At 41.5% G+C, this 27,011-nt stretch overlaps 1 protein-coding gene across 9 annotated transcripts in view; it reads left to right on the forward strand.

Annotated features, from left to right (window-relative positions):
- The window catches only part of GPM6B (glycoprotein M6B), a 108,327-nt gene that overhangs the window by 50,176 nt on the left and 31,140 nt on the right, over positions 1-27,011 (forward strand). Inside the window, exon 1 of one of the 9 annotated variants that reach the window (XM_027725209.2) lies at positions 25,294-25,586. The exons of 5 other annotated variants lie outside the window; for them this stretch is intronic. In XM_027725209.2, coding sequence (XP_027581010.1) covers positions 25,526-25,586 — 61 coding nt within the window. In that variant the 5' untranslated portion in view covers positions 25,294-25,525. Of the gene's footprint in view, positions 1-25,293; positions 25,587-27,011 lie in introns of those variants that run through there. 3 more of the 9 variants (XM_027725208.2, XM_027725213.2, XM_027725210.2) reach the window with 3 other exon arrangements.

Raw genomic sequence — 27,011 nt, forward strand, 5'->3', positions numbered from 1 at the left:
GCTACTCTGAAGCCAAAACTGGCCACTATAAAACCTCTGTAAGCTGGCTGCTAGTCTCAGAGTTCATTATGAGGGGAGGTCATTCTTCCTTTCTTCCTTGGAGCAATGAATGTAGCTTTTGAGTACATTTTAAAAGTTTCATTTAATCACAGTGTGGATGAATTGTTTCAGCCGTGATCGCCTGATGGGAAACTAACTTTCTTCTTCCTGGAAGAAAAAATACTGTGTTGATTCTTGCAGCAGCTTTTAGAACTACAGGATGTGATTTCTCTTTTTTTTTTTTTTTCTGAAAGACTTGAAGATTTTGGCACTAACAAAGGAAATTTTTCTCTCTCTCTTCTCTGCTTTTTATTTTTTCAGTCAGTTTTCTTTTGAAATTGGTCAATATGCAGAATAAGGTCTTTAATGGGCTCTTTCTGTACATCCTCTCAAAGTGTTTTTTCCCTAAATGTATTCAGCTCCTCCATAAAAACCGTGTGATTGCAAAATACTTTGAAGAGTGTATCAGTTTCATATTTGGCTAAAATGTTTTAAATAGTGGAAAGAAAACAAGTATATTCTTATTTTTTGTCATGGATAATCTTTCATTCCCTAATAGATGGGTTTGGAGAAGATGCCAGACTTACCTAGGAGGTACATAGTATTAGGATGAGAAACCATGTCCTCAAGCTCGAACACCAGAATTGCCAGTGAGATCCAAGGAAATTTTTTCTTCTCCCTTTGAGGATGGTTAAGGATTGGAAGACATTGCCCAAGGAGGCTGAAGACGCTCCACCCTTAGAGATTACTCAGTGCAGAACTGGGCAAAGCTATGAGTAGTCAACTGACCCTGCTTTGGCCTGGGCATTGAACCAGAAACCCTCCCAAACCTAAATTACACTGTGATTCTGTGAAATTTATCTTCATTGTTTGTGCAGCATCTATAGGGTTGGATGAATTTGTTGTTCTATTATATGATATTTTCTGTATGATTGCTGACAACTGCAGAGAAATGGAGAGGGAATGGTCTTGGTAGAAGTGAGAAATCTACAGCAGCACCTAGTTGGGGAGCAGCTACAGTCAGGAGTCCACTGCAGCAGGGTACTGCATGTTCAGGATATTATCCTGCAACCATGAAATGATGGTGAGAGTGTGTATGTTACTCCTCGGCAACTGCCTGAGGATTGTCATGTTATAAGTAGCTGTGAAGAGGTATGCCCAGCTTTGATTTTCATTGCGTGCATAAAAATGTATTGGTGAATGAAAATAGTAAGCTTAAAGTACTGTATAGCTTTACTTTCCTAGTATAGACCCTTTGCCAGGACCAGTTTAGAAGAATCCAGTCTCATAGCACTAGTCCATGAATACTGAGAAAAACAAATAGCAGTGCTAACACCTGTCTTTTCCCAGCAAAACTCCAGGATTTTTTCCAAGTAAGTATATGTTTCAAAACATGTTTAAATGTTAAATTTTTGCATGACTTAAATGAAACACATAAAGTATCAGGGATACTCAGTTCTAATCCTCTGTAATCCTTTTGATTACTTTGTGGTTTTTGGAAAAACTGTTGATTGCCTCTTGCCAGAGAGATTCAAGATGAGCAAAGGGGCATGGTAATATGTGTTACTTCCCAACCCAATAGATCTGAAAAGGAAAATCCTTGGCATTAATTACATTTAAATGTTTCAGCAGAAAACCATTGTGATCTCCAGAAAATGTTGTACTCTCTATTCTAGATGTTTCCTTTCTTGCTATTTGGAAGTAAGTCATTAATTCAGGTTATCTTAGTTTTTAACATGGATATATCATTGCTATCCTGTTGCGGGTCCATAGAAATTCTGAGCCTTCATCATCAAAGAAATTCTAAAACAATTAGGTGAGTGGTCTAGGTTGGAAGGAGATAGGTAAGATAATTTAATTTCCAATCACATTCTTCATATTGGTAAGGAAGAGTACAGGAAGCACTAGACAGGGTTCACTGGAAGTCAAAGTGTTTGTCAGATAGATTTGAATAATCATTTTTTTTTCTGAAAACAGCCAAATAGCGTTGAGATGTATCTTCAACACTACACAAAGTTGCAAAAACCATTTTAAATGGTCACATTGGTGAGCTGAGATGAAAATCTTTGTAGCTGTTAGCTGTGACTCAAAAAGCAATATTTGGATTTTTTTTCATCTCTCCTATCACCCTTAGAAGTGGAAAAGTAATTCCTTTAATGCTAACTGTCCCTGGAGTATTTAAGCCAACAAGTCTAATTAAGGGTGACTGTTACATTCTTATTAACGAATAAGGAATAAGAAAAACATAAGAAAATTTTGGTAGCACTGTTTAAACAATAAAAAATGCTATTGTGAATAAATTATACACGATGTAAAGTCTTCATAAAAATCCAGTGGGCTTCAAGTAGAAGTTGAGGGGGAGGGTGCAGTACATGGATAGGGGAGAAAGATGTTCTGGTTTTTAATTAATTCAACCAGCTGTAGGTGATGAAGATAGAGTATTGATATGGCTGAAAAAGAGATTGTATCTAGAAACCAAATGTAGGTCACAATCCAAGCGGGGAACAAATTCCGGTTTGAGAGGCACATACAGTTTGTGATGGATAATGAAATATGAGCCCTCAGCGTAGAGGGCCGAAGGGATGCAGCTGATCCCCGGTTACCAGGAGTGATGAAGATTCAGTACTGTGTGAAAGAGTTGGATTCACAAGAGTTGCAAGGAGAACAGTAAGTCTAGAAAAGCTGTGAGGGAGTGAGGTTTTGCTTTGATCCAAGAGATGGTTAAGATGTTGCCAGGTCAAACTCTTGTGGGAGAATACTTCTGCCTCTGGACAGAGATTCCTAAGGAAATGGCATAACAAGTTCCAATGTCTGGAAGCTGGAACACAAAATGCATACTACTAATAAGTAATACTCTTTATTATTCTGATGATTCATCTATGAAAGAACCAAGCCATAAATTTAGTAGGTTCCTCATATGGCTTTTAAAACATCGGGTTAGCTGTATTTCCCCAGAAGAAATGGTATAGCCTTGCCTACGAGGCAAAGGTAGAAGACAATGAGATGACAGAGGGAGTCTTGTGGGCTGTAATATCTGTAAGCTTTGTGAACTGGAATAAGTCTGTCAGGAACTGGAGTGAGGCCATCAGGTTTTTTTCAGATAGGCTGCTGAACAGCTGTCAGACACTAGCTGCCAGATAACATAAAGAATGTGTCCTGCGTTGCCAAAATGTCTAAGTGGTTTTGGCACTGGGAGGAAATGTGGGCTTGCTTCATAGTCTTTTCACCACAGGAATGCATGATGCACATTATAATATGTTCTATCAGAGCATTTTGTAGGGCATCGGAGGAAACAAAAGAAAATACAGATCAGTGCCCGGTGGAAGAGGGCAAGACCAGATCTTGGAGGCTTTTACATGGAGTTAAGTTTCACTCTTCAGGAAAGTTTTAGAAACAACTTACAAAATCATATAATATTTTCTATTGACAGTTCTGACTTGTTTGAAGCTGTATGCATCACTGCTTGAGAGGAGCTTCTGCTGGACTCACCAAAATTAGAGATGGGAAATTTGTCTGCTTTTGTATTTCTGTTGTCCAGCAAGCCTTATTTCTCTCTGTTTAGACTGTGCCAGTTTAGAGCTAGTGCCCTTTCACAAGTGTCAGAGCTGAATGTTATGCTGTATACCCAAATGGATGCTGACCCCCTGCTGATTTAGGTGTCCCCTTTTCCCAAACCCAGCTTCCTGGGGGCTTTACTCCTCTCACAGCAGGTGCACATGGTTTGAGATGCAAAATGTAGACCATGCAAATATTGAGAGGGAAACTGAAATTTCTTGTACTCCAGATCTTTTTGTTTTCTTCACTGCTCTGGAGTTACCTTTTGCTGCAGTCAGTCTTGTCCCCCTACATGTCTTGTGGCATGGCCTACTATAGAACTGCATCACCAAGTGTTTGGCTGGTTCAGTGATTTGTCTCCTGCCCATTAGGACAGACTGAGATCTCCAGGTGCTGGATTTTTCTCTAGAGCTTTCCACGTGAATATCAACTATGTTTAGTGATTCTTCATTACCAACTTGTTGTCATCACTCTTTGCAACTTTCTTATGAGAAAGGGATAGAAATGACAAAGATGTCAAACATACCTTGAATTCCTCAGTTTGTAGAAATCATGGTGCAGTCTATAGAGATAAAAATAGATAAAAATAAGGAATCCTAGATTGCACAGAGACCACTGAGTGCTGTCTTGATCCTGCTTGAAGGTACCTCATCTGGAGAGAGGCATGAAGAAGATACCAATACTTGTCAGCAGTGATCAACTGGCAGCCATTCCTAACTTCACAAGCTGATAGTGAAGAATTATATTAAAGCAGTGACTACTAAGTAAATTCTAATGAATTGGAAATCGGGAAATGAGGATGGATAAATATACTACATAAGCACAGCATTATTCAGACAGCATAGATGTTTAAAATATAACTTCTCTGCTAGTACTATGAATCTGCTGGAAGTCAGTCTTAAAAAATAATCCATTGCAATGAAACTCAGCGAAGAAGTTATAATTAGTTATCTCTCATAATAATCAGATATATGTAATTCGTGACTATTCAGATCTATGAGAGACTTGTATCTCTAGGAAAAACATTCAGGAAAGCTGCCAGGGTTCACATGAAAGAGGGGATCAATGCACTTTCAAGTCAGTTTATTTGCTCAACCAAAAATAAGCATATGCAAACATTGTAGGGTTCAAGGGGAAACCAGTGAACCAGCTAGCTTCCAAATGAAAGATCTTACTGCCCATGCGTTTCCACAGAAAAGCACCTCTAGCCATCCCTGTATTTTGAAGAGCCACTATTGTTGGGTACTTTATTCTGTAATTGACAAATAATCAAGAACTACTCAGAGCAATTAGAAAGTTCTTTTAAAGTAATCCAGGAATAGTTCAGTGCCATCAAAGAAGAGGAATTGAACTGGATGCTATCCCTCAAATGCCTTTTTTGTTGTTGTCAAATCCTCACTTCTTTCTGTAAAATACCTGCTTTACTGAAGACTCCCCATGTTTCACACAACAGGTCCTACCCCCCACTAACTCCAGGCTGTGTCTGTAGATCAGATCTTTATCCTGATAAAGTGACAGTTTGCACCTCATCTGGTCCTGGGCAAGTTCTCACAAGCTTCTTGAATTTGCTATGCTTTTCTGCAAACAGTGCTATATTGCAAACTTCTGCATGTTGCTGTGAGTGATGAAGGAAGAGAGCACAGCTTAAAGTTCTCCTTTGCACGAGGGTTGACAGAGAAACCCCAGTGAGGTTCTCATGTGCTCTGGTTACTTCTGAATAGCAACCCCATCTATAGCAACCCCAGGCTATGTATATGCCTCATGCTGTTTAGTGCTGCTGTGTGAGAAAATGAAGCAATGAGACAAACTCTGAGCAAAAATTTACCACGTTTTACCAAAAATGTCTTTTACATAGCAACTTTTCTGAGTTTTCAACCTTAATTAATCCTCTTCCTTGATTATTCTCTTTAAAAATGAGTGAAGTCCAAAAATTTGCAAAGTCTACTTAGGTATGTAGAGCCATGAGATATATTTACATATGGGATGATTATTTCCATGAACTTTCCGTGAGTTTTGTGACTAGCTCTCTGAGCCTGGCAGCATGACTGAATTCCTGGCATCATAACACCTTGCTGGGCTGTCATGGTGCTTTTAGAGAATATCTTAGGTATCACATACCAGAGGGAGAGAGGGGAGCACCCATCTTCTACTTGTAGTGAGAACTAGAGAGAGGGAGAAGAAACCCACTGGCAAGTTCAGGTGTGTTTACACTGCTGTACCTGCACTTATAAATTTATGTGGTCACAGGCAAAGGTGTTGCTCCTCCTCATGAGATGAGGCAATTCACAAAGAGAGGAAGTTTCTGCACCACAAGGGCATTCCTGCCAGAGGACAGATTTTTGTATCAGATACGTTGAACAGGCTGAAATTATATCTAATTAATGACTGTGTAAGCTGGCCTTGTGCTAGAAAGCCATATGTTCATTTGTGTAGACACGGTGAAGACAGGCAAACAGCATCTGCAGCGATTACAGATCTGCCCCAGAGCTGCTTACTCACTGCGAAGCACTTGATGAGGGAGGCAATGCCGATGCCAACCACCTGAAGTAGCACTGATGCTCACTGATAATACATGAACAGATACAATAATATGTGAATTATCATGACACATTGCTGCCTGAAATGTTTTGTCACTATGGGATGGGGTCCTCAGCCTGTTGACTGGTTGGGGGTACCTCATCTGTAGAAGGGCTGAGTTGTCAGATAAGTGCTTGGATGCTGAAGGCAACCTGTGTGTGCAGCACTAGCATGGCAGATAGTGTATAAGCAAGTGTTTATTTTTAAAGAGAGAAGGGAAGCAGGCATGGGTGGGAATGGCTCACCTATGTGGAGTTACAGCTGAGAGCTTTTCTCCAGCTCATGGGATCAAAGTGTCTTTCATCACCAGGTCCACTAACCCTGAAAATATGTGCCATAGCTAGCAGAAACCTGTATGTGCATGTGACTCTTTTAGGTATATTTCTTGTTAAAGAGGGAAAGGAAGGTGTGTTTTAAATGTGGGCAAATAGTAGCTCAGTATAAAATCCCTTCTAGAAATCTCTCTCAGCCTTTGAGAAGGTACTGAGAGTGCTTTTTAGTTACTTTTCTTTTCTTCTTGAGGACTTTCAAGAATGTTTTAAGGAGCAAATAGGAGAGTTGGGGAAGGACCAGAGCAAAGAAAATAATTTTGCTGTTATTAATTTTGGTAAGGTCAGTAGTGACCATTTACCTTTCACCAGAGCTGCATTTTTTCAGGGGGAAGGTGATGCCTTGGATTACATAGGCAGAGTCTGAAAAAATTCTATTGAGCTAGAGGAGAAAAGGCATTTCTTTATCCTTGAGGTGTTTTGTAGTTGTCCTCTGGGATGAAGAATAAATCAAACAAGCTAATTTTGGAAAACTAAGAAGTCCCATCATCTTTTCCTCTGGCATTTGTGCCATTTCAGACAGCTCTGTCTTTCTAATACCATTTTTCTTCTGACTCTTACTCTGCCAGAGACCAGCATCCTTGGTGGATGGCTTCCAGTGCTCTTCTGCATGTGAGAAAGAAACATTTGCCAAGGGAAGAGTCAGAGAAGGGGTATTGTTCAGCTTTGTGGCCACATACATCCTCCCTCTCTCTGAAGAGGAGCCCTTAAATCCTTCAAAAGTGAATATGAATAATGAAGTGCGTTAGAAGATGGGAAGTTTTGTAGTTCCTTACAGTGATCTGGTACCACTTTAACATCTGCCTGTACACCATCAATGGGCAGGTGGGCTTTTCTAATCAATTGCAGGAGAAATTGGAGAGATTTTAGTTGCCTCAGTATCTCTGTGGGTTTAGTCCTTAATTATCCTTTTGTACCATTCTACTGCAGCATGTTTGTTAATCACTCCAGAGTACTTTAGCTTCTTTCAATATATTGAATTCCACTTGGATGCTTTTAAAAGTGTTTGCGCAGCATATGCCTTTCTTAGCAGTATGGGAAATGTCCACAGTCTGAAACAAAAGTGCAGTGTTCCAAACTCGACATCCATGTTGTTATTCCGTAAATTAGTACGTACTGTGCTGTTATGTAAGTTTGTCTTGTGTCAGAATAATAAAAGCTGAGTGTGCTAAAAGACTGATAAGCCTGCCATGAAGAATTACATTTTTCAAGTTCTTCTGCCTTAAAATAACACCTGTTGCTTTACCAACGTGCTGGTAGTATAGCATGTCTTGAGAACTAGTATAAAAAAAGAAAAAATTAAAAAAAAAAGCCATTTTTTCAGGTCGTTCAGGTCTGAGCCTTGGCAGCCTTGAATTTAGTATTGTCTCTGAGCCACTCTTATACAAAAGGACTACGAGAAAGCACAGCTGTTCTGTATTTTTGAATATTAAAAATGGACAAAGTCACTTTTCAGTAATACTGCAGTAGCCTCAAGGACCGAATGCAAAAAACAAGTGCTCCTTCTGTTGGCAGGTGGGAAGTTCAATCCCTTAAAATGCAAAATAAAAAAAATAATAAAATAGATGGTTGTGCAGATTCTGAGGGCAGCCTGCAATGAGGGCGAAGGGACAAGTACCCCACAGCTGCTGGTGGAAATCACTGCTGGCAGTGTGTGCGCATAAACCAACAGCGCACTTCCAGCAGCCCTTAAATAAATGGCGGGGGGAGAGGGGAAGTTCACCCCTGATACCGCGGCTCTGCACAATGACCGCCTTTCTGGGTGCCGGGGTCACAGCTGCTGTCTGGAGATTACGTACAGAAGCACTCTTCTTCTCAGGAGAATGAGGTTTCCTGGAGGATTAAGCACAGGCTGAAAGCGGGAGGAGTTATTTGGGAGGGAGACAAAAGAAAGCGAGCCCATGGCTGTGACAGGCGACGGGGGCGGAATATAGGGAGTGAGAAGACAGTGGTTGCTGCTTGGATGGGAGAGTCTCCAGTTTGGGATCCTGAAGTGGTCCAGTTGTTGGGTGAAACCCACTGTGGGTTTGGCACGACCTTACCTGCTTTCAGGACCCAAAACGCTGCTTTTCCAGCAGTGGGAGGTGGATTGAGTCTGACAGGCCTCTGCCACCTCCTGCGTCTCAACTAAAGTAATTTCTTTACTCACAATCCAAAGTCCCCTCCAAAAATAGTGATCAATACAGTAATCTGAAACCCCATGTAAAGGTACATTTTTCACTCCCTATCTGCTCAGAAAGCTATGCTTTTTTGCATTTTCCTCTGTCACAAACATGGTGTCTCCATGCCTTCTGAATCTGCTACTTTTGTGCTTCTTCTTAGCTTTCTTTTTCTTTTTTTTCCTCCTTTTTTCTCTCTTATCCTGCTATTTCACCTCTTGGGTGCAGACATTCCCAGGCAAGTATCCAGAATATCCTTCTACCCACGTATCATGTGCCAGCACCTCTGTTTTGTGTAGGAAGGTCTTCTATATTTGAAACCAGAGCCATCTGCCTCAATGCTAAAAAAACAAACAAACAAACAAACAAAAACCCAATCAGATTTCTTTCAGTTTGTGCAAGGGCAGTGGCCACAGTTCTTCTGTAAAACTTCAAAAGGAAAAATGCAACCCATTCTGTATTAATAATATTTGAAAGTTCTATTTATCTGTTCTAAAGTTGAGTCTTATTTCACCTACTGGATCAAGTTTCCCACATATCCCATATGTCGACAACTTCTTTTTAGTGGCTTCAGAATCCACTAGTGCTTTTTATAATCTGAAACAAATGCGTGCTGCACATAATGTAGGAAAGGAGAGGTGGAGGCAGAGGAGGCTGACAATGCATGCATTCAAACCATGAGAAAATGCAAGTGGGAAAAATATGACTGTGTTGGTAGAGCTTGTCAAAGGAGGTTTAAGGCATATCATGTATTAGCAAATCATAGCTATTTTGAAGGCAAAAGAATGAAACTTCTTAAAAGGAGCAGAATTCCAGAAGGATGCTAAGGAGTAAGTATTGGGTGCCAGTGTTTAAATGTAATGTCATAGTTGCTAGTTATTGACCCTGCTGCATGGATATTTCCTAAGTGCAGTATGAGTCATAACCAAATCACTTTTTAAACTCATTTCCATTTGCCTTTCACTCCATAAAATCCTCTCTAAAAAGGAGCATTGTCAAATAAATTGGTAGGAATTAAAATACTGCTATTGCAGCTGAAAGTGGTTCATGCTTTTGATGTTGCATCTAGGCACAAACATAAATAAACAGGAAATCATACAAAAGCTATTGAGGGGAGAAATTCAGTATGAGGTAGAAATGCAACCTGTGCTGCTCACTTCAGGCCCTGGTTGATACTTTCGTTAAGAGCAAAATGCTGAAGAATGCTCCCCTTGCCAGGAGGAACTTCTATTTTTTTTGAAATACAAGTCTGTAATATGAATAGTACTGATGACTGCCCACATCTGGTGAATTGGATTAGAATCTAATTAGCATGCAGAGTTTAGAAAACTTTTTTAAAGTTTCAAAAATAATATGTGAAAGAAAGAAATAGCTTAGCTAAAAATTCAGAGAAGTATTACTGAAATGTTCCTTTGGGGATAACTTGAAAGGAGCTTTCCTTCTTCTTAAAGATGTAGCACGCATGAATGGTAACCTATTTTACTTGTTAACATTTTCTGTTGAGATAATTTGGTATGTTTAAAGATATCTGTTGTATCTAATTGACCCCTGTAGCTTCAAGTCCATCTGGAAATCTAGGCACATACTGTGAAAGATCAATAAAGCGATTTTAGTGTTTGTGAAAGCAGTTTTTCTGGCCTAGTTTATGCATTAAAAAGGATAATACACCTGTCCTACATTTGCGAAATATCTCAACAAACACAAAAGGATAGTATATTTAGTTTATGTACTTCGTTTTTCAACACTGTGTTGTAATAGCATGTTTCCAAGAAACTTTCCCCTCTAATCTCATTCACTTACATATACATCAACTATTCTGTATAGCAGAGAGGTTAAATTCAGGCTGAAATGTGGTCAAAAGCAGAAATGGAGGCAGAAACTCCTTCTATAATTCTTACTGTAGAGAAATTCTTTCCCCATGTCTCTAATCTTAGGGTTTACATCAGCACTGAGAAGTCTTTTTGAAGAGAAAAAGATGATTTGTGAAATAGAAATTACAAATATTTTGAGATGCAAACAGCTGCTTTTTTGTCTTCCCGCTCCATTGCAGTTCTGACTATCTGCTCGGGTTTAGGTGTGCAATTTTGTTTTTTCTGTGGGACTGCACAGGGCTTATTTGCAGAGCATATTCATAACAGTGCTTCAACTTGTAGGGGTGGAAAGTGGAGACCACTCTGTATTGTTAGTACGCATTTTGTGTCACAAAGGAAAAATCTCAAACAGTATTTGTGAGAATGGACCAGCATGACTAGCACTATGTCAAATGATTCAAAACTGTGGAAAATTTACATTTCGCTTCTGTAGGGCATCTCACATACTTAGTTGCTACATCTTGGATTAGTTGGGAATTTTGTTTATTTGTTTATTTATTTATTTTCTTTGCTCTATTTAGAAGAGAGATGAAATTTTGTCAACCTCTGTAGTGATGTTACATTGCAGATAGAGCACAGGTAGAAGGGAAAGAGGAATGTGTCTTTTAGGAGAAGGGTTTGTATGTTTTTAAGCATGCAAGCCCTTGAGTGTTTCTGGGCTTGTTAGCTTCAGTGGAGTATTTCTATGAGGAAGCCTCTCTGTAGCAGAACACAGGATATTTCTCCCCAGTTTGGGATGAGCTTGTGCAGCATGTCTGAGACCATGAAGGATCGTGATGGGAAATTCCAGTGCTCTAGAATGATAGGCTCTGTCCATGCAGAGCATAAAATTTAGACTAGCAAATTTCTACCATAGCCGGAGAAGACTGAAAATCACCTCTGCCTTGATTCCTGGAGCCAGGTTCCCCAAGTCAGGGCAATATTTAGAAAGTAGTAAAAATAGTAATGATCAGTTTTGTTAGATTGAGTTAAAAGGACAAGAAAGGAAACATGAGGGGCTTGTCCTGCTTCATAGCACATCAATCTGTTGTTCGAGTGCGAGTAGTTTTGGGGTTTGTTTTTTCCATGAGATTAATTTAGAAGGCCAGAAACTATTTCTGCCTACAGGAGCAGCCATAGTATGTCCTGAATGTTTTCTGTGGCTTCCTTTTCTCACTGAAAGCTGAAGCGTGAAGCATATTCTGAGATAATTCTGTGCTGTGCACTTGCACTAAAGAAAACAGCAGTAGGTGGGATACTGGAAAAGTTAATAACGCTTACTCAATGTGGAGGTGAGAAGGTAGTTTTGTTTCAGCAAGGTAAGTGATTCATGATGCCAAAATGAATGTAAATGAGGATGGTTTATTTTAACTTAGATATCATACATACCTGTTGAGGTCTAAGATGAAGCTAGTGAACCTTCAGTAAGCATACTGTCAGAGTTCAATACCCTGTAGTGATCCAAGCTGTAAAAGCCCTCCTCATCACATGAGAACACAGAGCGCTCTTTCTGGGGCCCTTTGAAAGGAAGAGTGGTGCCATTGTTGGTGGGGTGCTGCCCTGTGCCAGAGCGCCACAGCGGATGGCGGCATGTGCTGTGAATTCATCATTGGTCTGAATCCAGTGAATCTGAAGAATAACTGAAATTTGAGATTATTTCCTCGATTGGTTAGTGCTGTGGTCAGGTCCCTTTGGGGCAACGGCAAGATGAAAGGCACTGCTTTACCCTGCTCTGAGTTCTTTCACTTACTTTCTTCTTTACACCCCAGGCATCCTGAAGAGAAATTCTGCAGATGAGACATAGTATCTCCAAATAAATGGAGGGCTTCTTTTTCTCAGCTTTCTCTTTTCTTGGTTTAAATTCAAAGTTATGAGACTATTTTACCTGAAGTTTCTGTTGATAGATCCCATCACTAAGAAGCCTACAATCTCATTGCTGAGTTTACTGGACCTTTTTAGTGGGCATATTTCTTACCACTTGTGGTGGGTTGACCCTGGTTGGACACCAGGTGCCCATCAAAGCCACTCTGTCCCTCCCTTCCACAGCTGGGCAGTGCAGAGAAAATATAATGAAAGTCTCATGGGTTGAGATAAAGATAGCTAGAGGTCACTCACCAGTTAGCATCATGGGCAAAACAGGTTTGACTTAGGGAAATTAATTTATTTTATTACCAATCAAATCAGAGTAGGGGAATGGGGAATAAAACCAGATCTTAAACCACCTACCCCCCCTACCTTTTTCCCAGGCAGAACTTTACTCAGGATTCTCTACCTCCTCCCTTAAGTGGCACAGGTGGACAGGAATGGGGGCTGTGGTCAGTCTCTGCCACTCCTTCCTCCTCAGGGGGAGGACCCCTCACGCTCTTTTCCTGCTCTGGCACAGGACCCCTCCCAGAGGTCACAGTCCTCCCTGAACTTTTGCAGTGTGAGTCCTTCCCACAGACTGCAGTTCCTCACAAACTGCTCCAGTGTGTGTGTCCCTCATGAGACTGCAAGTCCCGCCAGGAACCTGCTCCAGTATGGGCTCCTCTCTCCATGGGTCCACAGGACTTTGTCCAATGTAGGCTTCCCATGGGGTCACTGTCTTCTTTGGGTGTCCACCTGCTCCAGCGTGGAGTTCTCCATGGGCTGCACAGGGACAGCCTGCCTCACTATGTTCTTCCCCATGGGCTGCAGGGGATTCACAACTCTGGCACCTGGAGCACCTCCTGCCTATCCTTATTTACTGGCCTTTGTGTCTGCAGGACTGTTTCATGTATTCTCACTTCTGTCTCCAGCTGCAGGTTGCTGTACAGATTTTTTCCCCCTGCTAAATGCATTATCCCTGAAGCGTCACTGTCACCGATGACCTTGGCCTCGGTCAGTGGTGGGTCCATCTTGGATCTGGCTGGCATTGGCTCTATTGGAAATGGGAGAAGCTTCTGGCATCTTCTCGCTGAAGCGACCTCTGTAGCCACCCCACTACCAAAATCTTGCCAAGTAAACCCAATATGGCACTTTTTTGTGACCTCTATGTCAATGGAGCTTAGATCTATTTTATTTCATTTTCTGTGTCAGGTTGTTGCAGAATTTGATTAAACAACACTTCCAAAGAACTTAGCTCAGAAGGAGTGCTTGCAAAGTGAAGTACTCATTCAAGTATGAGTGAGAAAACCAGTCTTCATTTTGGTCTTATATTTCTCTTTTCTCATACCTAGACTGCTTTATTACTCTCACCCATCTGTTAATGATCTAATGAAGGCCTCTGAAAGGCCTAGTAAGTCCTTCCTCCTTTTGCTTTGACATGAGACCTTTCTGTGGTAACATGTGGAGGTCATATCTACCATTTTGGTACCAAGTTGTGAAGTGCCTCAGAGCATGGGAAAATGCATGTTTAAAGGCAGTTTGCAGGCAGAGGTAGAGAAATACTGCCAAATAATGCATAGTACTCTCCAGTCAGATTTCTTTAGCCCCACTGAATGAATATATTGTTAAAGTGAACCTGGAGACTATGAGAAAGTTTTCCTGGGGATCAAATTGTCTCATTTCTGGCAGAACTGGTATGTCAGAGGAGAGTGTGACCCACTAACAGACAGACCCTTGGGCTGTAGGTGCTTGATACTGCAGAGGACATTTTAGTAAGGAGGATGTGAGAGCATCTGCCAGAGGGAGGAGAATGTCTATGGTTAGACCTCAGTCACTGCGGCGTGGTTGCCATATGGACACTGAAATGCATCAGCACCAGGAGCTCTGTCATTCTGGTGGAAATCAATAAGTGAAATGCCTCTCCTGCCAGGTAATGCAGATCCACAAGGGCTGGCACCCTGCAGGAGGGAGCATGGTGCTGTGTGGACTGCTTGGCACGTGGCAGGGTAAAAGTGGATGGCTGAGACCAAAGTGCTCGTGCACAGCAGGGACTGTTGAGTATCTTGAGCATTGCTCCTAAAGAAGTCAAGGAGTAGAGATGGATTGTCATCCTCAGGAAAATTTCCTGAGACAGAACGGAAGAGTCTGAACAAAGCAGACATTTCTCCTACAAGATTCCTGCAGGCTGCAACCCAGGCTTTTTTTTCTGAAGAGTTTTTATATCCACCTTACTTGCAAGCTGCCTGCCTAGGATCTCATTGGCATTCTGCTTTTCTACTGTAATCTCATGTTGTTAAGGAGCGTGATTTTTGTTCTTAGCTGTGCCACATATAGAAGATTACATAAATACCTTGGAAATCTTGGGAGAGGGAAGACAAAGAAGAAGAAGAAGAAAAACCAAACCTAAACCACCAAACCCTTCCTCTGAGAAGCACGTGTAGTCTTCCTCTCACAGAAAATTCTGTTTAATGTAGGAGGAAGGCAGACATGCCTCTTTACCAGGAAAGCCACAAACTGGCTTTCTAATGGTCCAACTGTGTTAATGAGCAATTACAGACCAGCACACTGATCTGAGATAGATTTATTCTTCTAGCAGCTGTTACCCAAAGATGTTTTGATGGAGGAGTGCTTTTTCCTGCTTTTGTGTCTGTGTTGAGCTCACATAATTTCCATCTCCTGCCCTCCTTTCCCTGATAAACAGCTATTCACTTTCTAATTTGAAGGTATTTCATAAAGGTTGTACTTCTGAGGTTCAGCTTTCCTGTTCATAACCCGCAAGTTAAACCAAAGGATAATCCCGGAATGGGGGGACGGCTTTCTTTGCTCCTCCTTACAGCACAGTGGTTTGATTTCTCACTTTGATATTTTCAACAGTGTGCCCCTGGCACAGTAGTAAAATTGAGCTGTGAATACAGGACCCTTTCTCTTGGGTTGCTGTGAACGTATTCGAGTTCTGAAATTCTCAATGACAGGGTCCACGCAGGTGCTGAGCGCAGCCAGACGAGCTCACTGGGGGGTGGACCCTGAGCTGCAGTTCAGTGGAAGCACTGCGCAGCACCGTGTTGCTCTTTGCAATACCGAAAGATTGGCTTTTTCTTTTGAAGTCTGAACCCGATCAAATAATAAGATTTTTATCAGTCGCGCTTCCTTCTTTCAGAAAGAGTGAAAATTTGTTAAATATGCTTGCAACTCGGGAGAGAGGGAATAAAACTTCAAACAGTGCTGCTAAAAACAGCCTGGGCTGCTTTTGTTTGGACTTGGAAACCGCAGCAGCTTAATGCCTCCATTGTATGCAGGGGGAAATATGCTAATTCGAAGCACATTTCCCATCAGAAGCCCTTTCAGGCCTGTCATCGTTGAGATATGAAGGATGATAAAAGCGGAGAGAAGGGGGAGGCCCGTATTCTGGGAGCGCGGCTGCTGGTTATTGTGCACAGGGAGCGGGGCTGAATAGGGCTGACGAGCCCGGTCACCCGTGAAGCCCCAAGGCCGTGCGGGTTCCCATGGGCGGCCCTGGCCCCGCTGGGACCCCCGCCAGTGCCATTAGGGCAGGGGTCCTGGAGAGCGCTCCCCAGGCAGCCGGGACAGGGGTGGTGGGGCTGCTGGCAAGGTTTGCAGCGCTGGCCACCATCACCCATCCTGCAGCTCTGTAAACCAGTATTTCTTTCTGGCTAACACGGACAGCTACTTTCTGTTCACTTTAAGTGCAGTTTAAGCTGAAATAACAGATTTTTCGTGACAAGGCCTCCATCGATTCCTTTCCAAGTTGCTGATGTGTGCAGGGCAGTGGTGCTCACTGGCTGCGCAGTACTGAGCTCCCTCAGTAAAGAGTTGCCTTCGACTCGGGGAAATGGGGGCTGCCGCAACTGGGGTGATTTTTTTCTTCTCGGTTATGCAACAGAAGGGAGTCTGTGAAATGCTACTTAGTCTGTTACCACATTTATATGATTGTATTTGAGGTTGAAATAATAGATTCATCAGTGTTTCGTATGTATTGAAAAAATCCCTAAACACTAGTCTTTACTGAATGATATAGATAAAAGCCTAGAATTTGATTTTTTCCTTCTCTCTTAAAGTTATGAAAAGGTCTTTAAATGGTGGAGTTTGTCACAGAAGCCTGACACTGTTGGTCCAGAGCTTGGGAGTTGCTCAGTTTATCCAGGACTACATTTTCTGTTTTCTTTTAAACAGACGCTAGTGTTGTTTTATTGTAGAGAATTTGGGATTAAGTGAACTCGAGTTCTGATAATGTTGCTATGATATTTGCTTGGAAACTGCCTGAAATGGCAATGAAAATTTAGTTATAGTTGGTTGTTTGTCTCTATAAACCTGCAGTGTACTAATGGCAAATTACACTAAGAAAATGGGCTTTTGATTGCATTTGCAATCTGGTGATGTTCTCTCTGCATTAGAAGTATGTACAACCCTTGAACACACAATTAGTTTCTGAGGACCATAGCTGGAATTAAGTGCTTAGAAATACTTTTAAAGCTGTGGGTGGTCTTCAGTTTCTTCCCTGTACTAATGAACTTGTGAACAGGCAAATTGGGCTGGTTGATTTTGGCTTGACATGAGAAGCTGTGATCTTTTTCTGCAACCTGTGGGCAAGTCTGATCTGCAATGAGAAGAGCTCTGTCTCAAGTTGAGCAACATGCATTTGGTCACTTCCAAGACAGTCAGCCCATACTTGACATAGTAAAGTTTTTTTGATACAGAGACACAGTTCCTCTTACAGACAAAGGAAAGAACCTTAGCCAGAGCTTGGGGTGTTTTCTTGCCTTATGCTTTTCTCGTTCTCATCTCCCAATATATCCATCCCTTCTCCCTTTCCTTGATTCCTTGGCTTCTTTCTTTTCCTCCCCAAATGGTGCAGAAAGGTAGAGTAGATGATTGTACTTCAGGAATCGGTGGTGGTGATAGATGTGTCTGTACTACTACTGAGATAAAAAAGCCTGGTGCCATTTTGTATAACAAATGTGAGGGTCTCCAGAGTAAAGAAGTAACTACAATGCTTACTGTTTACACTTGGGAAGCTCTGAGTGCAAGAGAAATTGTTACAAATGTACTGAAACCCAGAGAGCAGAAATAAAATGGGATGGGAATGATACAAGGAATAGATGAAGAAAAGTAGATGCTAAATGAATTTCACTCTGACTCATGACAAAGTGCAGAAATGATGCCTTTCAGCTGTTTAAAACAAGTGGATGTCATGTTTGGAAAGAAACGGAGAAATGGGGATGTAACTAGGCAATGTTGGGGTGGGATCGCTCAAAAGAGAGTCTGGGTGGTTTTCAGGCAGCAGGACTGGAGGCCATTTCAGAGGCTGGGATCCTGCTTCTTCTGGAGAAGCTGCTCTGTCTGCATTGACTGCAGCAGGGGCCTGTCATTGTGCAAGCCCTCCTTTGTGCCAAACCTCAAAACCTGCCGGGCCACAGAATGGCTCTTCCCGTGAAACGACTGAAAGGCTCCAAGCTTGAGACACTTAGAAAATTAGGCGAGACAAAGTGTTGGAAATGTATACTCTAGGGAATAATCCTACCCTGGCAAGGGATTTTACTTGACAGCCTATCTGGGAATCCACGCTGAAAGCTGCTACTTTGTCCTTAACTCACCCTATAGCACTTTTGTCTCGGAGCTCACTTTGTATGCAGGATCACCCATTGCTGAGGTTCGGCAAAAATCGAGGCGTGACATGATCCAGACGGAGCTCCAACCACACTCGTTGTTAGCAGGTTAAGTCATTCCCTGTTTATAAAGGTAGAGGGTGGGTTTTTCTCTTAATTTCGCTGAACTCCCTGAGTGCACACTTAACTTTTTATGGGCGCAAGTGAAAGACCCGTTAAACATTTCAGCTGCCGTTGTTTGTTGTTCATCGGCGGTGTTCTCAAAGGCTTTGCAGAGCGCAGAAAGAACAGCTACTTTATACATGACTAGGATCCCAATTGCTGCAGCTAGAGAGGATTGGAAAAGCTAGGCTGGGCAAAGTTGCCTGGCACATATTTAGTCGATGAGTTAATTGGACACCCTCAAAGTGGGACTTGTTAGTGTCCTGCTGGTTTCCTAATGAGGATATCTGCTCTTGCAAAGAATACAATGATTAATTGGGGACCCTTTCATTAGTGTCTTTACTGAGGATTTCATGACTAGTGTCTTGTGTGTGAACAGAAACTATACTTGCAATTCAACTGGTAGTCCAGCGCTGCATGACAGGACTGGTCCAGGATCTTTCCCAAAGTATAGTTTAATTACACTGGAATGGGAATTTTCTGTATCAGGGAAACAACTGTAATTGTGGTGACTTACAAGGTGCTGAAACTTCAAACAATGAATTTCAGTACCTCATACCAATCATTATTTTGATGTTTTCTTTTACATCAACATTTTGACTGTCAAATTAGGTGGGCTTTTCTAAATGTCAACACACTCAATAATCCATGAGTGGGGGCTGAGCCTTGGACTGTTGGGGCGAGCCTTTCACCCGGGGATGCTGAGGTGAGTGGCTAATGGTGCCTAAGAAACAGTGCTCCTGCCACACAGTTTAGCTCTGCTGCAGACTCCAGTCTGATGTTGGCTGACTTGGTTCCTGGCCCTGAAATCTTGAGCTGGAGGACTCTGTAGCACTGGGATGGTTGTGCATTCACTATTAAACCTCTCCCCATGTGTACCCCCAGTGTGGGGTACCCAGTGAGAGGTACCTTTTATAATCAGTGCTCCTTGGTTTCTTTTTGGGAAGCTATAGCGTTTTGCACTTCTTTATATTTCCCTGCTTTTTTCTATGCTTTGTGAAAAGACTGGACTGAGGCCAAGACTGAAGAACAAAACGAGCACTGAATAGATGAGAGATTGTAGGTGGGATCCTGAAGTCTATGTGAAGAGTGGGAGGGTAATTTTGAAAATCAGAACTGGATGTAAAGTTAACACAGGATTGTCTGGTTAAATCTCATTCTGTGGAGTAAAAGGATAAGTTTGGGTCAAGGCTGAACTCAGTGAAGTTTATTTATAGATAGAGAAAAAAATTCAACATGTAACCTCCCAATACCAGTCCTGTCTCAAATTCTCATGTTTTTGGAGATGAAGCAGCTGTATTAGCAGGAGTATATTATGATACCTTTGCTGCCTTCCAAATTGCTGGCAGAAATAGCTCTTCTACAAGTACAAGAGGCACTTCTACTTGAGTGCCAGCAAGTGTGACATAAATATCTAGGATGCTATTTCAGTATGTCCAAGTATTCAGAAGCTCTAGTTATTCTTCTGAGATGGCACTAGGCTTTGGCAGTAGTATTGGAGAAGAGGGTTCACAGCAAAGCTAAAGATGTTGGATTGTCTTCAAGGTGCAGAATTAAGGGAACAAAGGCAAAAGACTTGAGCATATTATTATCCTGCTGCACTGCAAGGCAGAGAATCTCCCCTCAGTTGCGAGGGACAGAGGGAGCAAAGAAAGGTGGTTATGTGTGTCAATATCAAGAACCTAGTCCTTAAAAGTATGGAGGAGCATTTGAAGTACTATTGAAGGGTTTCATAAATTAGTCATGTAAGTGAGATCTTGCTACTGATGAAGAGAAAAATTATGCAAGATAGGGTAACTCAAAGCTTTTTTTGCCGCCTAATTGTAAAGTTAAAGCATTTGAAACTTGCCATGCAGTATACTTATAGAAAACTGTACATACTGCCAGAAAATTGTTGAGCTGGAGTAGAAGCTGAAGACAACCATTGGAGCTGGAAGTCTGAACACTACCTACTTAATGAAAGCTCCTTCTGGGGGAGATGCTAGGAAGCCTTTGCTTTGGTTTTCTGTATTTCCATGCTATTTCAACTGTAGAGTTCGAGTTTGGGCTCCAGTTTGTCAGTATATTTCTTTCTGGCTTGCCAAAAGCATGGTGCTACTCCAGGCAGCCTCACCAGAAGGGGGTGCAAGAGGTGATGCTGCTTCCAGCTTAGTTTCAAGTGTAGCCTGTTTTGTTTTCATTTTTATTGCCTTTCCTCAGATGTCTTTGGCATGGTTGAGATTTCTGTATTTTGTCTGTCAGTTACGAATTGTTTTCCCAAGTTTTTTTTTTTTAAATATAAGTTTCTTACACCCAGGAAAATGTTACAAAGGCCATTACTTAGATTAGATAAATAAAATCTGGCTTTTTTTTTTTCTGTGCTGTTGACCACCTTTCATAAGCAGAAATGGAGCTTAAGTTGCTTAAGAGCACAACAACTTTTGCTTTGGTTTTGACTTTGATTACACCTCTTTAGGCTTTTTTTCTTTGGTAGCCTTCACATCTCTGCCATCTGAGTCATCTTTGAGACTAGGACTTGATGAGACCTAGCTGCTGGAAAAGCTGTACAGAACCATCTATTCACTTTCTAAGGGATTTTTTTCCCCTTCCTTTATGTTCCGTATGTTTTGGATCTGGGCTGTTTATTGCCTTTGATTCTCATTGGTGGCTGTGAGTGCAGTGGACTAAAGCAATGGTCCAGATGGAAACAAACAGGGTGGACAGAGAAATGTATGAAGCCCAACTACTGAACAACATCTACTTTGCCTGCCTGCTTGCTGCCAGGCATTTAGCTTGGCAGCAGTTATTGCCATCTTCATGGGGCTTTATTAAGGGGGCCATAGAACTGGTTAACGTCTGCTTACCCTTCTGGGTGTAGGTGCATTGGTTAACTCAGTGATTTTCTTTGGTTGCAGAGATAACCACTATCCATGCTTAAGCCTTTACTTTTGCTCTTTCTTACGGAAATCTGAGATTTAAACCCCTAAGTGCAGTGTTTTTTAGTAGTCTGTATTTTATACCGTGTAAAAGTGCAGGGGTTTTCCACTGTTATTCATTAATTAATTTGGATTTCATTTTCCTAGTAATTTAGTATGTCTGAAAGAACAGACTTCAATGTTTTTTTCTTAGAAGTATTTACCAGGTATATGACTTCTGTGCAACTAAAAGCTTGTTGTCATGCTTTGATTTCATCCACATGGAAAATTTACCTGCATTTGCATAGGCATTTGGATTGGGTTTTCTATGCAAGTCTTTGGTAACTGGTCTTAAGCTGGTTTGAACACAACTGATTACATTGCACCAAGTGGCTTCATGTGTATTTGTTCTTTCTCCTGAATATTTTTTCCATATTTTCTAAAAAAAAAAAAAAAAAAAAAAAAAGTATTCTGCAAGTTGCTGTAAAATTAGCTGTTTGGACTATGTTTCGGTCTTGTTTGAGGGATGGTCTATGTATTTAACTTCTGGGTCTTGAATCTCATAGGCAAATCTCAAATTGCTCTTCAACTATGTGAGAACACTCTTTATTACAGCTCTGTGAAGCCTTTGTAGAAATTGCAAGTGTGTATTCATCTCCTGAAAGCTTGTGAAGAATTTGCTGTAGCTTATGGTAGAGCTTCTCAGCCTTCAGGAATGTAAACTAGATTCAATGACATTAAAGATAGATGTTCAAAAGGAGCTGGCACATGAACAGAACTGGGTTTTTAATATCTTTTTTAACTTCTACAATTGTGCTATTTTAACTGACTGAGCACAATGATTAAATAATGGGAATTTATTTTTTTTTTAAACCTAGATAAAATAGATTTCAACCTCTTTTTTTTTTAAACTCTTTTGCACAGAATGTGACTTGGTCTGCAGTGCCTTCACATACTTTCCTTTGCTGCTATTCATCCTGGGGTTTGGTAGTAGGCTCAGAGCTGTAGTTTAGCAGCAGAAACCCTTGCTGCTAAGCCCCCCTCTTCATTTTCCCGTTTATTTTGGTCTGCAAATAAAATGCTGGGCTGAACTCCTGAGACATAACTAAATGTAACATACCTGGTTGCTGGTTATCTAAATCAGCCTGGTTTGTACAGCAGGTTTTTGCTGAATGTCAGTCTTTAAAATTTTTGTTTTTAATGCCTGCCTTTGTGGATTAGTCTTTGGCTGTATTGTCATAGGCATAAACTTGATGTCTCCCAGTCTCATCAGATATTATGAAAAGGATGCATCTGATTAAGGGAGGGAACATTGGATGAGACAACTTGCTGGCTGAGATTAATGCTCGAAGCACAAGATCAGCACTCATATTAGCACTGGAGGAAATAGCATATAGTTTGCTTTATTTGCTCTGTTTATCAATGATGGGGCAGGAGCTTGAAAATTAAGAAATTACTTAGGATACTAAGTGATTAAAACCTATCATACATTACAGCAATCTGGAAAATAGAAAGAAGGGAGGGGGAGAACTTTACACTCATGTCTTGCTTGAAGCTTTTAAAGGATGATTTAGTAGGTAGAATTAATGCTTTTGAATAGTTGGGTTTGATGGTTTTTGAAGTCTTCAGTTCAAGCTCTTGTGAAGTTGATTCTGGTATTGTGCACTGGTTTCTTCATTGCTTGTTTGGGGAAGAGGTTATCCTGGGAGACAGTAAAGAGTCTCCCAGCCTGCTAGGTTTGGGTTTCTTAACCATCAGCTCTGAAGTCCTGAACCTGCCTAACAGATTCTGCTTGCTAACAGGAAAGTGTGCAGCTGTTTGAAGGAGTAGGTCTCACGGATATGGCGTGGAGGGGTTTGTTTGTGGGTTCCATCCAGGGAACCAAAGGTTCTGTCTAATGTATTTTCTGTTTAAAAAAGGAAATTCCAGATTATGTTTATATTTTCTGTGTACTAATCCTGATAAGTTCATTAATATTATACTACTTGAATTAAGTTATGAACAGGCTTTTGTAACTTTTGGTAGTCAGAAGAGATGTTTCAACCTTTTAAAGTTTTAGACCTTCCAGTCTAAGTAAGCAACCATCATTAAGAATCAGAGATCTAGATTGTGACAGCAGTGAGTAAAAGTACCAACTGCACAATGAAAAGTTCCAAGAAGTTCCATTTTAATGTCAGAAGCAATCAACTGCTTTGACCAATGGCTAAAATTTGTGTGACTTTCAGGAAGTAGGGTGTGTTTGGTATGGATTTTCAATCCTACTGGTGTAAAATGGGGAAAAAAACACTCTTTGTAGAATATTTTCTTTGTATATTCAGCATCCCAAATGTAAAGAAGATGTTTTCCTTTCTTGACTGTGAGATTTGAACAATTTTTAGTAATGGCTAAAAGAATGTAGCTAACAGGTCACCTGCGTTTTCACCTTTTGGCTGATTCCTTCAGGGAATGTGTTTGCAGTGCATGATCTTGCTGGGGAAGGATTTCAATATGTGTGTGGGCATTGGAGAAGACTGGAGAAATATGTCATGTACCTGGGTTGAGGTCTCTTCTGGGGCTGCTAATTTGATTACCTTCAGGAACCTATTGCCTCACATTGGTTCCTGAGGATATTTCATCTCCTCTACAGATTAGCCTCATCCTGTTTATATAAAGGTCTTCTGAGGTGGGAACTTCAACTACAGACTTTTCCTGGACTGCAGGGAAGCACTTTAGGCAAATACTTGATATCAAGTTTAATACTGTGATACAAAACCTTAGGATAAGTCCAAGACCTCTTGGCAGCTGGACTGGAGCCTGAACTCTGAGCAGTAATGTTCAAAGTAAAGTAACAGCTATGGTGGCTGTGGTGAGAGAAGAGATTTTATGCACTACTTTCTTGAAAGAGAAGGGAACTTTCTCTAAATGTTTGGTGTGAGGTTTTTTGTGCTTTTCGCTAGACATCTGTAGAAATAAAAATGCACAGCAAAATTGTGGGTATAATAGCTTCAACTAGAAGAGGCTGAATTGCAGCTACAAATCTTTGGACTGCTTCCCTCTTCCCACTTTTCTCTTTGAATCTGTTATAGGGGACATTCAGTGTGTAGGTTTTAACATCCTCAGGGTTTGCTGAGTCCGCTAGGTGTCTTTGCAAGCTGCAGAATTGGCTGCAGTGACTGGACCACAAGGACTATTGCTCCATGGTTGCTCCATCATCCTATGCACAAAAAGGAGTGCCTTTGGGCACATCTACCCTGTGCAGCGTGTTACGCTGTGAGGAGTTGAAACAAGCAAAGTGATAGGCAAGGTTAATTAGCTTCAGCACAGTACAGCCTTAAATGTGTCAGTTGTCTTGGGGTTTGGGAGGGGAATAATACCCCTATGTGGTTTTGCCCTGCTCTGTGGCACCCCAGCACGGGCCCCTCAGAGCAGGCTGGAGACACCTAGTCACCTCATGCAATGCAATGTTGACATGTCTTGGGTTTGTTGCTCCTAGAGCCAGGCTAGTACAGATTGTTAGATCATGCTACAGTCTGTCTGAATTAAGGGGAGCAATCAAACGTGCTGAACAGCAGCTCTGTGCTCACTTCCAAGCATGGCTTTAGGTCTCTAGTGGCAGACCTCCTTTTAAAACCCAAGCTGTGTTTTCTTAAACATTTTATCCTTTAAAGTGTTGCACGTGCATTTTGGGTTGCTTGAGCTCGCTTCCTTTCTGCTTGGTTGGATTTTCTTTTGCTTCTTTTTTCCCATTGCGCTTGCTAGTCAGAGAAAGAATTTAGATTTTCCATGTACATACATATATACCCACTTTTGCTTTTATGCTTCTCTCACACAGTCTTTTACCGTGGGTGAGCGGAACTTAGTCGGCAAAGAAAGCAAACAGAGAGAACAGACCCATCACCCCCCGCCCCTTGAAAGAGCAGAGGGCATGTGGAATAAATCAAAATGCGAAGCATAATAACAAGGTCCCATGGGAAAAGGAGCCTTGTGATTGTGTGCCGGCGTGCACTCCTCTTAGAGACGGCGGCCGGGGGGCTCACCCCACAACGGCCAGGGGGCTCCTTTCTTTCTCGCTTGCATCTCCCCTCCCGATGTCACCATTTCATTCACCACCCAGAGAATTGATTAGCGTTTGTTGGGAGCCTTGGGAGACGGGGAAAGAGGGGGAGAGCAGAGGGCAGGAGGAAGGGGGCGCAAGCGGGTGATGCTGGTCCCCACGGTGTGGCGAGGCGAAGCACAGTTGGGCGCAGGATGGCTATTTTATAGCTGGGGACCGTGGTGACGTATAGCTGAGCGCTCGCTGGCACAGCTCCTCGTGGACCAGTCAGCGGAGCGAAATTGAAGCTGACAAGACTTTTCTGGCATTTTGGAAAGGACTGTAATCTACTGTAGGGGAGAACAGAGCCGCTCAATCACCGCCGCTGTAAATAGGAGACGGAAGGGAGTGAGAAAGGAGGCGAAGAGAAAAAGTGCTTGCTGGGGGGGGAGGGGGGGGCGGCATTTTTGGTGGATGGTATGAAGCCAGCCATGGAAACTGCAGCGGAGGAAAATGCAGAACAAAGCCAAGAGAAAAAAGGTACCCAGGGGTCTAACAATAGCCTGTTTAAATCTTTTCATTCAGGGGGCTTAAAGAGGTTTAGGCCAGTTTTGTCACTTTTTCAAATAGCTCTTAAACAATCATTACTGCATCTTCGGGCTTTCAGCCGTCCTTTCCTGCATGGCTTGACAACAAATTAATAGAGCAGCAATCTTTCTGTCTGCGTCTGTATTTGCTCTGAATCTGTCCTAACCCTACCTGAAATGATGCTTGCAAAAGAAGTCTTGTTATTGCTGCATCTTTGAGGGATTTTGGTAAATTTGGTTTACAGAAGTAGCGTGTGCCTGTGTGTTTGCATGTTGTTTTCAGAGCCATAATCTGGTGTTTTCATCGAGACTAGCCATGTAGCAAGGCTTTGCAATGCAATGTGGGAGACCTAGGTTATAACAACATATAATAAATTATAATGTCACACAACCTTCATGTAGTGAGCTTGATGCCAAATGCTTCTCTTATTTTTAAATTCCTTTTCTATCGTGTCATCTGGCAAATTTCACTTTTGTAGAGATCTGCCTGTACTATGATAATGGGGGACAATGCAATGAGTTTTTCAACATTAGATTTCAGGATGTGTTAATCACTGAGAATTGCTGCTTAATAGAGAGAACAATTCCATAGTAGTGGTTCTGTGGTAGGGAGATGGCAGCCCAGAAAGAGAGGTGCTTCATCCATGCCAGCCTTACAGGTGATTCTGTTTGGTCTGGAGTGCTGAACTTCAGAGGGTAAATTCAACTAGCAAAGGCTGTTTTGTTTCTGTGTCATGTAATTTATATCAAATATGTGTTCCTCTTCAATGTAGCAGACTACTGTACAGATCATAGCAGTACTTTTTTTTTGCTAAATGATACAGCAGTAATAAAATTATTTAAATTTCCACTACCTTTTTACATGAATCATAGTATACTTTTTAACCTGTCGTGTATCATTTATAAGCAATCTGAGTATCTCGTCTGGGTATCTCATAGGCTTAGGCAGCTGATACACAACTAATACATTTCTCCAAGCAGAATTCTTTCATTGACTGTTAAACAGTTCAGATATGAACATGATAAATCGTGGTGCTGTCCAGTGCCAGATTTTGTTTTCCTACTTTGAATTTGGTTCCTGCTACACGCTTCCTATAATTCAAAACGAGCTTCAGTTTCAAGTAAATGAAATTTGTCAAGTGATTAGATATAGTACTACATAATCCCTTAGGGATTTCACAAAAGGAGGTCCACTGATGAGAGATTAAACTCTGAAAGCCATTAGTGTATGGGGACAATAACCCACCTCACTGCAGATTTTGAGTAATTAATGTACAAAATGGCCTGAATAGTTTGACTGTAAAACCACCTTGAACTGATAGATCATTCTTTAAAAATGACAGCAATTTTTTGTTCTCATTGATGATCTTCCTTTAAA

Source organism: Pipra filicauda, unplaced genomic scaffold (genome assembly GCF_003945595.2).
Source record: "Pipra filicauda isolate LSUMZ 115617 unplaced genomic scaffold, ASM394559v2 scaffold180_size1756469_pilon, whole genome shotgun sequence".
In the NCBI taxonomy this organism is placed as follows: Eukaryota; Metazoa; Chordata; class Aves; order Passeriformes; family Pipridae; genus Pipra; species Pipra filicauda.